Source organism: Mobula hypostoma, chromosome 8 (assembly GCF_963921235.1).
Source record: "Mobula hypostoma chromosome 8, sMobHyp1.1, whole genome shotgun sequence".
In the NCBI taxonomy this organism is placed as follows: Eukaryota; Metazoa; Chordata; class Chondrichthyes; order Myliobatiformes; family Myliobatidae; genus Mobula; species Mobula hypostoma.
The window spans coordinates 161,703,655-161,716,689 of record NC_086104.1 but is presented as its reverse complement, the minus strand read 5'-3'; the positions used below and the strand labels follow the sequence as shown (position 1 = coordinate 161,716,689).

The 13,035-nt window shown below is 43.0% G+C and overlaps 1 protein-coding gene across 3 annotated transcripts in view; it reads right to left on the bottom strand.

The window, feature by feature from the left end:
- Window positions 1-1,033: 1,033 nt before the first annotated feature.
- gmcl1 (germ cell-less, spermatogenesis associated) overlaps window positions 1,034-13,035 on the bottom strand; it is a 209,041-nt gene continuing 197,039 nt past the window's right edge. For 2 of the 3 annotated variants that reach the window (XM_063057244.1, XM_063057245.1), the window contains one exon: window positions 1,034-12,612. In XM_063057244.1, the coding sequence (XP_062913314.1) occupies window positions 12,484-12,612 (129 nt within the window). In that variant the 3' untranslated portion in view covers window positions 1,034-12,483. The remainder of the gene's footprint in view (window positions 12,613-13,035) is intronic. The other variant, XM_063057247.1, reaches the window with a different exon arrangement.

Sequence of the window (13,035 nt, the reverse complement as noted above, 5' to 3'; positions counted from 1 at the left end):
AGCAGAATATTGATACTACTTTCATGATAAATTCACTCTGTTGTCACACAAATAACAGCTGTAGGAAGATGCAGAATTACAGAATTGCTAGTCCTTTGAAATAATTCCAAATTAGATTTGAGTCACAGCCTTTTTTTCCAGTCCTGAGCTCAGTCCTTTAAAAGTCAGCCTACAATTCTTTAGATTTCTGACCTTCTCAGTTATGTGCAAACAACAGGAATTCTGCAGATGCTGGAAATTCAAGCAACACACATCAAAGTTGCTGGTGAACGCAGCAGGCCAAGCAGCATCTATAGGAAGAGGCGCAGTCGACGTTTCAGGCCGAGACCCTTCGTCAGGACTAACTGAAGGAAGAGTGAGTAAGGGATTTGAAAGCTGGAGGGGGAGGGGGATGGGGTGATATACTGCGTCCGGTGCTCCCGATGTGGCCTTTTATATATTGGTGAGACCCGACGCAGACAGGGAGACCGCTTTGCTGAACATCTACGCTCTGTCCGCCAGAGAAAGCAGGATCTCCCAGTGGCCACACATTTTAATTCCACATCCCATTCCCATTCTGACATATCTATCCACGGCCTCCTCTACTGTAAAGATGAAGCCACACTCAGGTTGGAGGAACAACACCTTATATTCCGTCTGGGTAGCCTCCAACCTGATGGCATGAACATTGACTTCTCTAACTTCCGCTAGGCTCCACCTCCCCCTCGTACCCCATCTGCTACTCATTTTTATGCACACATTCTTTCTCTCACTCTCCTTTTTCTCCCTCTGCCCCTCTGAATATACTTCTTGCCCATCCTCTGGGTCACCCCCCCCCGTCTTTCTTCACGGACCTCCTGTCCCATGATCCTCTCGTATCCCCTTTTGCCTATCACCTGTCCAGCTCTCGGCTCTATCCCTCCCCCTCCTGTCTTCTCCTATCATTTTGCATCTCCCCCTCCCCCTCCAGCTTTCAAATCCCTTACTCACTCTTCCTTCAGTTAGTCCTGACGAAGGGTCTCGGCCTGAAACGTCGACTGCGCCTCTTCCTATAGATGCTGCTAGGCCTGCTGCGTTCACCAGCAACTTTGATGTGTGTTGCTTCTCAGTTATGTGATTGGGCTATAAGTGTGAAGACTCTGTTCCACTTTGTCCTCTGTAAGTCTGGTGTATGGTGACTTTCTGTGTACTTGATTCACAGCAGGTAGTAGGTAGTTCTGCTGTCTCACACTCCAACAACACAAGTTAAATCTTGACTTTGTATTGTGTGATGCTTGCACATTCTCCCTGTTGGTTCTCCCTGAGTAATTTATAGAGATAGTCATAAAGCAGAGAAACATAGAACATAGAATATTACCGCACAGTACAGGCCCTTCGGCCCACAATGTTGTGCCGACCCTTAAACCCTGCCTCCTATATAACCCTGCCTCCTATATAACCCCCACCTTAAATTCCTCCATATACCTATCTAGTAGTCTCTTAAATTTCACTAGTGTATCTGCCTCCACCATTGAAACCATTGCATTCACACCAAATATCAAGTATCCATATACATTAATCGTACACACAGCAAATTTTATTCTTCCTGGACACCCGGCAACTCCTCCCAGAATCTATCGCACACCAACACATTAGGAGCATTTACTGAGGCCAATTAACCTACCAACTTGCAAATCTTTGGAAGGTGGGAGGAAATTGGAGTACTCAGAGGACACAGGGAGAATTTGCAGACTCCACACACAGAGTGCAGAAGATCAGTACGGAATCCATACCATTGGACTTGTGAGTCTAAAGTGCTACCAGCTGTACCACTTTGACATCCAGTTTCTTTTCCTGTTGAGTATAACCTCACAGTTCTAGTCCCAGTGAGCCCAGTTGCATCCTCTTGATGGTCTCCTCATCATTATTATAGTATGAAGGGAGATTGGGTGCATTCCAACCCTGGTGCTAAACAATTTAACCTTGCTCATATTTAGTTCCTTCTGCTTGGAAATAGACCCAAATCTTTTGTTTCCCCTTTGTCCAATTATCCTTTTTGTGAACAACACATCTGTCAACCCAAATCCCTCAGCTGCACTCAGATATTTGTTTCCAATGGGAATTTTCCATATAACTATTTTTCCCTTGTCTCTGTTGGCTGTTTTGTTTCACCAATTTTAATGCTAACAACAATAAACGGGTCCTCGATTCAGTCCCTTCCCACCATCATCTGTGACACTTCACATGCTCTCGATCTCAACAACATACAATTCCCTAGCCTTGATCATTTCACTTTCATCATGGATATCCAGTCCCTATACACTTCTATCCCCATCAAGAAGGACTTAATGCTCTTCACTTCTTGCCAACAGACCACCCAGTTCGTCTTCATCATCACCCTGCTTCATCTGGCAGAACTAGTCCTCACACTCAACAAATACCTCTTTTGGCTTTTCCCACTTTCTCTAAACTCAAGGAGTAACCATGCACACCTGCATGGCCCGAACTATGCCTGCCTTTTTGTTGGCTACGTAGAACAGTCCATTTTCCAAGTCCTCCCTTGTAATGGTCCCCAAGTCTTTCCACACTACACTGACAATTGCATTGGTGCTGTTTCATGCACCCATACTGAGCTTTCAACTTCCACCCTGCCCTTAAATTTATTTTGTCCATTTTTGATACCTCTTTCCACTTGTTCAACTTCTCTGCAACCTCACTGGAGACAAACTGTCTACAGAAATCTTTTTATAATCCCATCAATTCACCTTGCTACACTGAAGGGTCTCGGCCTGAAATGCCAACTGTTTACTCTTTTCTATCGATGCTGCCTGGCCTGCAGAGCTCTTCCAGCATTTTGTGTGTGTTGCTTGGATTTCCAGAATCTGCAGATTTTCTCTCCTTTGAGATTCAAACTGCTATCTTGATTATATCTTTTCTCACACTGTCTTCCATATGAATGCCCTTGTCTCGGTTCCTTTGTCTTTACTGCATCTGTTCCCAGGATGAGGCTTTCATTTTCTTCTTCAAAGAACAGGTTTTCTCTTCCTCTACTATTTATGCTTCTTCACCTGCATCTTCTCCATTTCCTGGACACCCACCCCCAACCTGCTGCATTAATCTCTTTCCTGGCACTTATCCCTGCAGGCCGATGAAATGCTATACCCGCCCATTCACCTCCTCCCTCACTTCTATTCAGGGCCTCAAACATTCTTTCCAGGTGAAGTAACACTTCACCTGTGAATCTGTTGAAGTTGTCTACTGTATCCAGTGCTCTTGATGCAGCTTCCTCTACATTGATGAGCCCTGATATAGATAGCGGGGCCGCTTTGTCGAGCATCTTCGCTCCATCTGCAAAAAGCAGGATTTGCCTGTGGCAAAACATTCCAATTCCAGTCCCCATTCCCATTCTGACATGTCACTCCATGGCCTCCTGTACTCACATGATGAGGCCACTCACAGGCTGGATGAGTAACACCTCATATTCTGTCTGGGTAGCGTCCATCTTGATGGCATGAACATCGATTTTTCTAGCTTCTGGTAAATTTTCTCCATCCCTCTTCCCTTTTCTTCAATTCTCCGCTCAGGCTACACTCTCACATCTCCTCTTCTCTTCAGCTGCCTACCACCTCCCCCAGTGCCTCTCTTCCTTCCCTTTCTCACATGGTTCAATCTTGTCTACAATCAGATTCCTTCTTTGCCAGCCCTTTATCTTTTCCACTTATCACCCCCCAGCTTCTTACGTTATTCCCCTTCCTCTCCCACCCAGCTTCAACTGTCACCTTCTAGCTTGTCCTCCCCTCCCTCCATCCACCTTCGTACTGTGCCATCTTCCTCTTTCCTTTCATAGTCATAGAGTTCTACAGATGTACAGCACAGAATTAGGCCCTTTGGCCCATCTTGTCCATAGAACATAGAACATAGAATAGTACAGCACAGTACAGGCCCTTCGGCCCACATTGTTGTGCCGACCCTCAAACCCTGCCTCCCACACCTTAAATTCCTCCATATACCTGTCTAGAAGTCACTTAAACTTCACTAGTGTATCTGTCTGCACCATTGACTCAGGCAGTGTATTCCACGCACAAACCACTCTCTGAGTAAAAAACCTTCCTCTAATATCCCCCTTGAACTTCCCACCCCTTACCTTAAAGCCATGTCCTCTTGTATTGAGCAGTGGTGCCCTGGGGAAGAGGCGCTGGCTATCCACTCTAGCTATTCCTCTTAATATCTTGTATACTAATAGCAGTTTCCATGCTGAAACAACCACTCTTTGCCTTCTGTCGGCAAGCCAGCTCTAGATCCACAAAGCAATGTCCCCTTGGATCCCATGCCTCCTTACTTTCTCAATAAGCCTTGCATGGGGTACCTTATCAAATGCCTTGCTGAAATCCATATACACTACATCTACTGCTTTTCCTTCATCAATGTGTTTAGTCACATCCTCAAAAAGTTCAATCAGGCTCGTAAAGCACGACCTGCTCTTGACAAGCCATGCTGACTATTCCTAATCATATTATACCTCTCCAAACATTCATAAATCCTGCCTCTTAGGATCTTCTCCATCAACTTACCAACCATTGAAGTAAGACTCACTAGTCTATAATTTCCTGGGCTATCTTTACTCCCTTTCTTGAATAAAGGGACAACATCCGCTACCCTCCAATCCTCCGGAAACTCTCCCGTCCCCATTGATGATGCAAAGATCATCTCCAGAGGCTCAGCAATCTCCTCCCTCCCTTCCCACAGTAGCCTGGGGTACATCTCATCCGGTCCCGGCGACTTATCCAACTTGATGCTTTCCAAAAGCTCCAGCACATCCTCTTTCTTAATAGCTACACTCTCAAGCTTTTCAGTCCGCAGCAAGTCATCACTACAATCACCAAGATCCACTTCCATAGTGAATACTGAAGTTAAGTATTCATTAAGTACCTCTGCTATTTCTTCCGGTCCCAAACACACTTTCCCACTGTCACACTTGATAGGTCCTATTCTTTCATGTCTTATCCTCTTGCTCTTCATATTCCTGTAGAATGCCTTGGGGTTTTCCTTAATCCTGCCTGCCAAGGCCTTCTCATGGGCTCTTCTGGCTCTCTTAATTTCCTGCTTAAGCTCCTTCCTGTTAGCTTTATAATCTTCTGATGTCTAACATTACCTAGCTCTCTGAACCTTTCGTAAGCTTTTCTTTTCTTCTTGACTATATTTACTACAGCCTTTGTACACAGTTCCTGTACCCTACCATAACTTCCCTGTCTCATTGGAACGTACCTATGCAGAACTCCACACAAATATCCCCTGAATATTTGCCACATTTCTTCTGTACCTTTCCCTGAGAATATCTGTTCCAAATTTAAGTTTCCAAGTTCCTGCCTGATAGCCACATAATTCCCCTTACTCCAATTAAATGGGACATATCTATCCTGTACCTTGTGAACTGGTCCTCAAGCACTTTCTCCTTAGTAATAGCAACTACACTCTCTTCTGCCCCCTGACACTCTTACATTTCTAGCATACTGCTTGTGTCTTCCATAGTGAAGATTGACACGAAATACTTAAGTTCATCTGCCATTTCTTTGTCCCACATTACTACCTCTACAGTGTAATTTTCCAGTGGTCCGATATCTACTCATGGCTCTTTTACTCTTTATATAGCTGAAAAAAATGTTTAGTATACTCTTATATTATTGGCTAGCTTACCCACATTTTTTTAGATTATGAGGACACTCAGTCCTCGTTTATTGTCATTTAGAATTGCATGCATGCATTAAGAAATGATACAATGTTCCTCCAGAGTGATATCACAAAAAAAACAGGACAAACCAAAGACTAACACTGACAAGGCCCCGGGGACTTATCCGTCCTAATGTATTTTAATAACTCCAACACCCCCTTTCCCTTAATATCAACATGCTCCAGAACATCAACCTCACTCATATTGTCCTCACCATCGTCAAGTTCCCTCTCATTGGTGAATACCGAAGAGAAGTATTCATTGAGGACCTCGCTCACTTCCACAGCCTCCAGGCATATCTTCCCACCTTTATCTCTAATCGGTCCTACCTTCACTCCTGCCATCCTTTTGTTCTTCACAAAATTGAAGAATGCCTTGGGGTTTTCCTTTACCCTACTCGCCAAGGCCTTCTCTTGCCCCCTTCTTGCTCTTCTCAGTCCCTTCTTAAGCTCCTTTCTTGCTTCCCTATATTCTTCAATTGACCCATCTGATCCTTGCTTCCTAAACCTCATGTATGCTGCCTTCTTCCACCTGACTAGATTTTCCACCTCACTTGTCACCAATGGTTCCTTCACCCTACCATTCTTTATCTTCCTCACCGGGACAAATTTATCCCTAACATCCTGCAGAACTCTAAACATCAACCACATGTCCATAGTACATTTCCCTGCAAAAACATCATTCCAATTCACACCTGCAAGTTCTAGCCTTATAGCCTCATAATTTGCCCTTCCCCAATTAAAAATTTTCCTGTCCTCCCTGATTCTATCCTTTTCCATGGGAGCGGTGGTCACTGTCCCCCAGATGCTCACCCACTGAGAATTCAATTACAAAGTAGGTTTGTAAGGCATGATCTGCCATTGTCAATGTCGAGTAACGTTTACCTTGCCAAACACTTTCAGAAACTTTCTGATTGGTAAGATCAAACTATGAAATCTTGAATTATGTTTCTAACGTGCTAAGGAAACTTGGGGACTTCATCTTAACATGGTGGTTAAAACAAATTATTGTGGTAACCTGCTCAGGTAGACAGGGAGCACAAAATACTCTGCAGATGCTGGGGTCAAAGCAACACTTACAACATGCTGGAGGAACTCAGCAGGTCGGGCAGCATCCGCGGAAACGATCAGTCAATGTTTCGGGCCAGAACCCCTCATCAGGACTGAAGAGGGAAGGGGCAGAGGCCCTATAAAGAAGGTGGGGGGAGGGTGGGAAGGAAAAGGCGAAAAACCAGTAACCACTGTATTCTCCAATTTCTAAACAATTCTGGATTGTTGGTCAATTTGAATTTTGTTGCACTGCCAGTTTGAAAAGATATTCTTTTAAGCTCTGATGTCTCAGGTTACATTTGAGATCAGGAAGTTAAGTTCTGCTACTAAGTAAATAAGGATAACCTCTGCATTTCTGTAATGCCCTTTGCTACCTCAGGATGTCCTGACTTTCCTTACAACCTTCAAAATGCATCTTGAAGTATCATCACTGTTGTAAAAAAGGGAATGGAACAATTTCTACACTGCAAACTTCCTTAACTATATTAAGCAACCAGATAATTTTCAACCTGGTTATCTATATTCAAAGATTCAAAGTACATTTATTAACAAAGTATGTATGCAGTATTCCACCCTGAGATTCATCTTCCCACAGACGAGCACAAAAATAAACAAACACCCAACATGCAAAAACACATATAACATGAACTGTAGAGTCCAACTGACAAACTGTGCCCATTAAACCCAGCCCAAATTCCAAGACTCTGGCAGCATTGAGTGAGAGAGAGAGAGAGAGAGAGAGAGAGAGAGGAAGAGGGAGAGGGAGGGAGGGAGAGAGTGTGAGAGAGGAGAGAGAGAGAAAGAAAGGAGAGAGGGTGAGAGAGAGAGAGGGCTGAGAAAGAGAGACACACACAGACACTCTAACACTCTCTCTGTCTGGGACACAAGTTAGCAAGCCATCTTGTTCATTACAGTTTTATGAAACCTCTACTGGCAGTTCCAGCAGTGTACCTATTGCACCAGGAATGTTGGCCTGGACTTTACGCTCAGGTCAATGTTTGATGGAGCTATGAAGACGGAGACTCTTACACCACCTAATTGATAAGACACAAGACATCAGGCCTACAGGAAAATGGGATCGTTGGAGAGGAATGTTCAATAGTCAAAAGGCATGTTGCAGTGCTGTTTATTATTATTTTGTGTTCTTTCTATTTTGTATTTGCGTAGTTTGTCTCCTTTTACACATTGGCTGTTTGTCCGCCTTTGTTGTGTGCAGTTTTTCTATTATGTCTCTTCATATTTACTGTGAATTCTCACAAGAAAATGAATCTCAGGGTTGTATATGCTGACATATACTGTATGTATTTTTATCATTAATTTACTTCATACATCTCCATGAACTTTGAATCCATTGAAGCCTGACTTTGAAAGATGTATGGAAAGAGATATTTCTTTATACATGACATTGCAGTATGTCTACTTGCACATGAAGACCAAAATATTCATTATCTTTGTCTGAAAGCAAACTTGCATTTTGTTGCTCTCTGATGTTTCAGTGAGGACATATTGCTCAATACTGTCATCTGCAGGGGCACCGAGATCTTGCAGTTCTTTGTAACATGCACCACATAATGAGAAGTAAGAGAAAAGTTTGGTCAATGATTTACATCATTTGAGACATGGGCATAAAAATCCTGGCTAATACTCTAATACCGAGGGAGTGCCACATTTCTTGAATTAACACAGTCAAGTTCACAAGTACTGTGAGAACACTGCAGACATTAGTGCCTGTTTGCTACTGTAGTGTACTCAACTGAATACAAGTGACTGTAATGCTCTCACGCCGGAAGTCAGGGCCATCGCATTCTTGTCAGCCTTGCCTCAAAATCAAGCAAGCAGCTTCCACTGGTATATCCCATATGACATTGCTGCATTGCAGATGTCAGAGGCAGCTCTGCCAACTAAGTGAGTAGATGCGTGGCTTTTGTATTCTCTCCTGGAGGGGCACATGGCTACAGTAGTGGCACTTACAGAGGGTGATGCCCTCTTAAACACACCCTGTGAATATTTTTTTATGGATGCCGTCTCTTTATCAGTATCTTTTTCCAGATTCTCTCTCTTTTCATGTCTCAAATATTTGTGAAAAAAAACAATTGGCATTTCTGATCACCTAATTTTGTGGGGACCTGCTGACAACATTTGTAGCAGTGGTAATAGGATTCCAGTTTGGGTCAGATTATCAGAGATTTCCTTTTCCAAATTGCAGGAAGGATTTTCCTCACCACCCAAATAACATTCAAATTCTACTGTTGATGTTACTAAAAGTTGCTTGCTTTCTGTGACATATCAGACATATTACCTGTGATAATTTAGATCAAGTTTCTGACTTACTGGATGTCAAGCACAAGGGCACATAAACTTCTTACATGAAAATACACATCCTTACACATTAAAGGAGCTAAAGGAGAAGATCAAGGTGGCTAAAGAGGAATACAGGAAAGAGCTGGGAAACAAGCTTGGCCAGAGTATTAAGAACATCACTGGCTTCAATCAGCCTAGCTATAGAGCCTCGGAATGCAGCTATGCATGGGCTAATGAGTTAAACCAATTCTTCAATAGGTTTGACAATTGCTCTCCTGTTCATACTCCCCTCAGCACACCAGGTTTCGAGGCACCCAACGCTCCCTCAGCATCAATGCCTCCCCTCCTCCCTCCTCCAGTTCAACATGTGCACGAACAACACCGGCTACCACTGTCTACGTTCACTCCTTGCCCTGCACCTATCGTCCACACCTCCACATACCATCTCCTATCGTCCCAATTTTCACCTCTTCCAGACCGCACCTTACACCAACTCCGCAGTCATCACAGACTCACCTTCACTATTAGCAGGTGATAAGGGCTCTGGAGAAAGTCACATGAAGTTCTGATCAAAGTGTTTAAGATCATAAAAGCTATTGAAACAGTACAGTGAAAGAGAAACTGGCCTCATTAACAGAAAGATTAAAATAAAATTAAAGTAATGGGCTGAAGAACCAAAAATTACATGAGGAAAAACTTTATTACAACATCCAGTGATTAGGGCTGAAGTGCACAAATGGGTCTTAATAATTCCTTATGTGGCTTGGCGCAAAGTTTTATTTAATGATCTTGCCCTGAAAGAATTTCTGATGTTTTCCTCACTTCAAGGTGCAATATAAGTACAAGCTGTAGTAAAATCAGGGCCATTCCTCAGAAGGGTGAACACCTACAACCCATGTTACTAAATTAAACATACTGAGGCTACAGAGTACTAAGAAGTGAGGAGACCCATGTTCCAATCACAAACAAGAGAAAATCTGTGGATGCTGGAAATCCAAGCAACACACACAAAATGCTGGAGGAACTCAGCAGGACAGACAGCACCAGTTGATAAAGGGCCTCAGCCCAAAACATTGACTATACTCTTTTCCATAAATGCTGCCTGGCCTTCTGAGTTCTTCCAGAATTTTGTGTGTGTAGCTCGACGTTCCAGCTTGCAGTTGGAGGCTGTCTTAGATTGGCAGTGTTGTTCCACACTGCAGAGGTTTAACTCATTCAAGTGCTGGGGCTCTTGTGATTATAAAGTGGGATTACGGCATTGCAGCCATGACAGTGGGTACCGAAAGATGAACTTGCATATCTACTTCTCAAGATGGGTGACTGATTTAAATCCTTTCATTAGGAAAATAACAAATATTGGTGTAAAAAACAGTAAGCTGAAAATAATCAGCAGATAGCAGCTGTTAAAGAAGGAAGTGAATCTTTCTGAAATTCCTCCATAGATGCTGCCTAATTTGCTGAGTATTTATTTATTTAGCAATACAGCACAGAGTAGGCTCTTCTGGCCCTACGAGCCACGAGCCACGCCAGCCCAGCAACACTGACAAATCCAATTACTCCCAATCGAATCATGGGACAATCTACAATAACCAATTAACCTATGCAGTACACCTTTGGACTGTGGGAGGAAACCGGAGCACCTGGATAAAACCACACATCCCTTGGGTAGGACATACAGACTCCTTACAGTAAGGTGCCAGAATTGAACTCTGATCTCTGGAACATCTCAAGCTAACCGCTATGCATCTGTGGTGAAAAGCATTTTCAGGTTTTATTTCAAATTTCCAGCATCTGCAATTTTTTTTGTTTGGTTGACATGTTTAATGATTGCCAAATGCAGTGTTTAACACTGCAAAATACAATACACCATCAAAGAATGAAACACCTGGCTCATTCTCTTTCTGCTCCTCCATTTCTCATTCAAACAGGAATTCAGACTCCAAATAGGACAAGCAGTGATTCAGTTTTAAGTGAAGCAAGGTTAACTAGACTACCTTTAGATTTGCTAATAGGTAAAACTGCTGTATTGTGACAGACAGTTTTTTGTAGAATACACAGTCGTAATTACAGTTTCCTGCCTGTTGAGGGTACCATTGTTCTAGCAGCTAAAAAGTCCAATTTGAAAAGGCACAAGCTGAATGTTTCTTCTTCCTGATCCGTTTTGTTTGGGATGGGAGGAAGGAGAGCTACTTGGTTGCTTGCTCTTTGGAATGGGGAGGGAGGAGAGATGTTCGGTTGCTGGTTCTTTGGAATGGGGAGGAATGAGGGCTGTTTGGCTGTTATTTTTGCTGACCAATTTTCTTTGCGATGGGGAGGAACGAGAGGTGTTTGATTGTTTGTCCTTTGGGATAGGGAGGAAGGAAAGCAGTTTGGTTGTTGATTCTTCAGGTTGGGACAAAGTAGAGCTATCCAATTGTTTGTTCTTGCTGTTCTGTTTCTGCTTTAAAGTTTCACATGCAAACTGTTCTGGTCTCCTCTGTAACATCATTAACAGTCTTGTGCCAGACATGGTTAAGTACGCAGATATCACAGAAAGATCCCTGTCTCCAGGACGGGATGAGGAGTGATCAGTCAGCCCCATATCTGAGTCTGGAGCCTCTGCTCTAATTTGACTCATTAACTAAAACTTACAGAAGATACTTCTAAACTTTGGGCATAGATAAAGTGGATGGCCAAACTCTTCTTCCCAGGATAGAGGAGTCTAAAACTAGAGGGTAAATAATTAAGGTGAGAGGGGACAATATTAAAGAGGATCTGAAAGGCAACTTTTTCACACAAAATATGGTGGAAGAAGACATGGCAGAGGGATGTACAATTACATTTGGACAGGTACAAGAAGAGAAAACGTTAAATGGATACGGGCCAAATACAGGCAAATGGAACTAACTCAGGTAGGTACCTTGGTCAGCATGGATGTTAGGCTGAAGAACCCACTTCCATGCTCCATAACAGCAGCATTGACTGAATGAACATCGAATGTACAGGTATATCCTGGGAAAAGGGAGAAGGTAAGTCTGCATTACTGTTCGAGGTTTTTTGTCGCTTTGGATAGCAACTGCTCATACAGACCTGGCTACTTGCTTGAGTACTCTTCAAAATCAGTCGTACAGTACACAGCAGCCTGCAATCAGGGAAGCAAGAACAATTCGGTTTGGAGCATGTTTATCCCATCTAAAACATTCTTAACTGAACATTTCGAGCTTTCAATTCCAGAACACAGCTGTTTCTCTGAAACAAAATGCACAGCGAGGAAGGTAGATGCAGCAGTTTCTTTCCATTTGTACTTGTGAAGTTTTAGTTTCTTTTTATTCCTTTACGTGTAGTACCCCAGACTGATGCAATGAACAGGTACACATTTTGTCCCCAGAAATGGTTAAAATGACCAAGAACTACTCCTGGAGAAATGTGATTTATCTCTTGGGCAGAGACATCAGTGCCATCTCATTTTCAGCTCTCACTGTTTGGTGGCTGATCGTCAATCTCAGGTTTTGTCTCTGGTGACGTATAAAGGAAATTGCAGCAAATGTAGAGCGGGAACATCAGAAGTCTGCTGTCCAGATTCAACACAATCTGTTCCTGTAAGAAATAAAAGCATGAGAGTTAATTTGGACAAACTAAAGACAAAAGGGGAAACTGTAAAAAGTAAATAGATCCTAAATTACAAATTGCCTGGCCATATAGGGCTTGTGTTTTTGCAATGAGTTATTAGTTTGGGACAAGTCATCTGCACACCATACCCTTCAAAGTGTCTTTCTGCAGTTCCCTCCCTCTTACAGAATTAGAGGAGCAAGAGGAGACCATGAACCCCCCCGCCTTTGCTCCATAACTGAACGAGATCCGTGACCACACTTCATAAATCTACCTTTCCCCTGTTAACTGTAATATCATATGCCAGCAAAATAGTTCAATATCAGATTGAAAAAATAACGTGACAGCATAAAGTGCTCTTTACAGCTGGGAGCTTCATTGATCTATTACTCTCACGGGGTAGAATGTTCC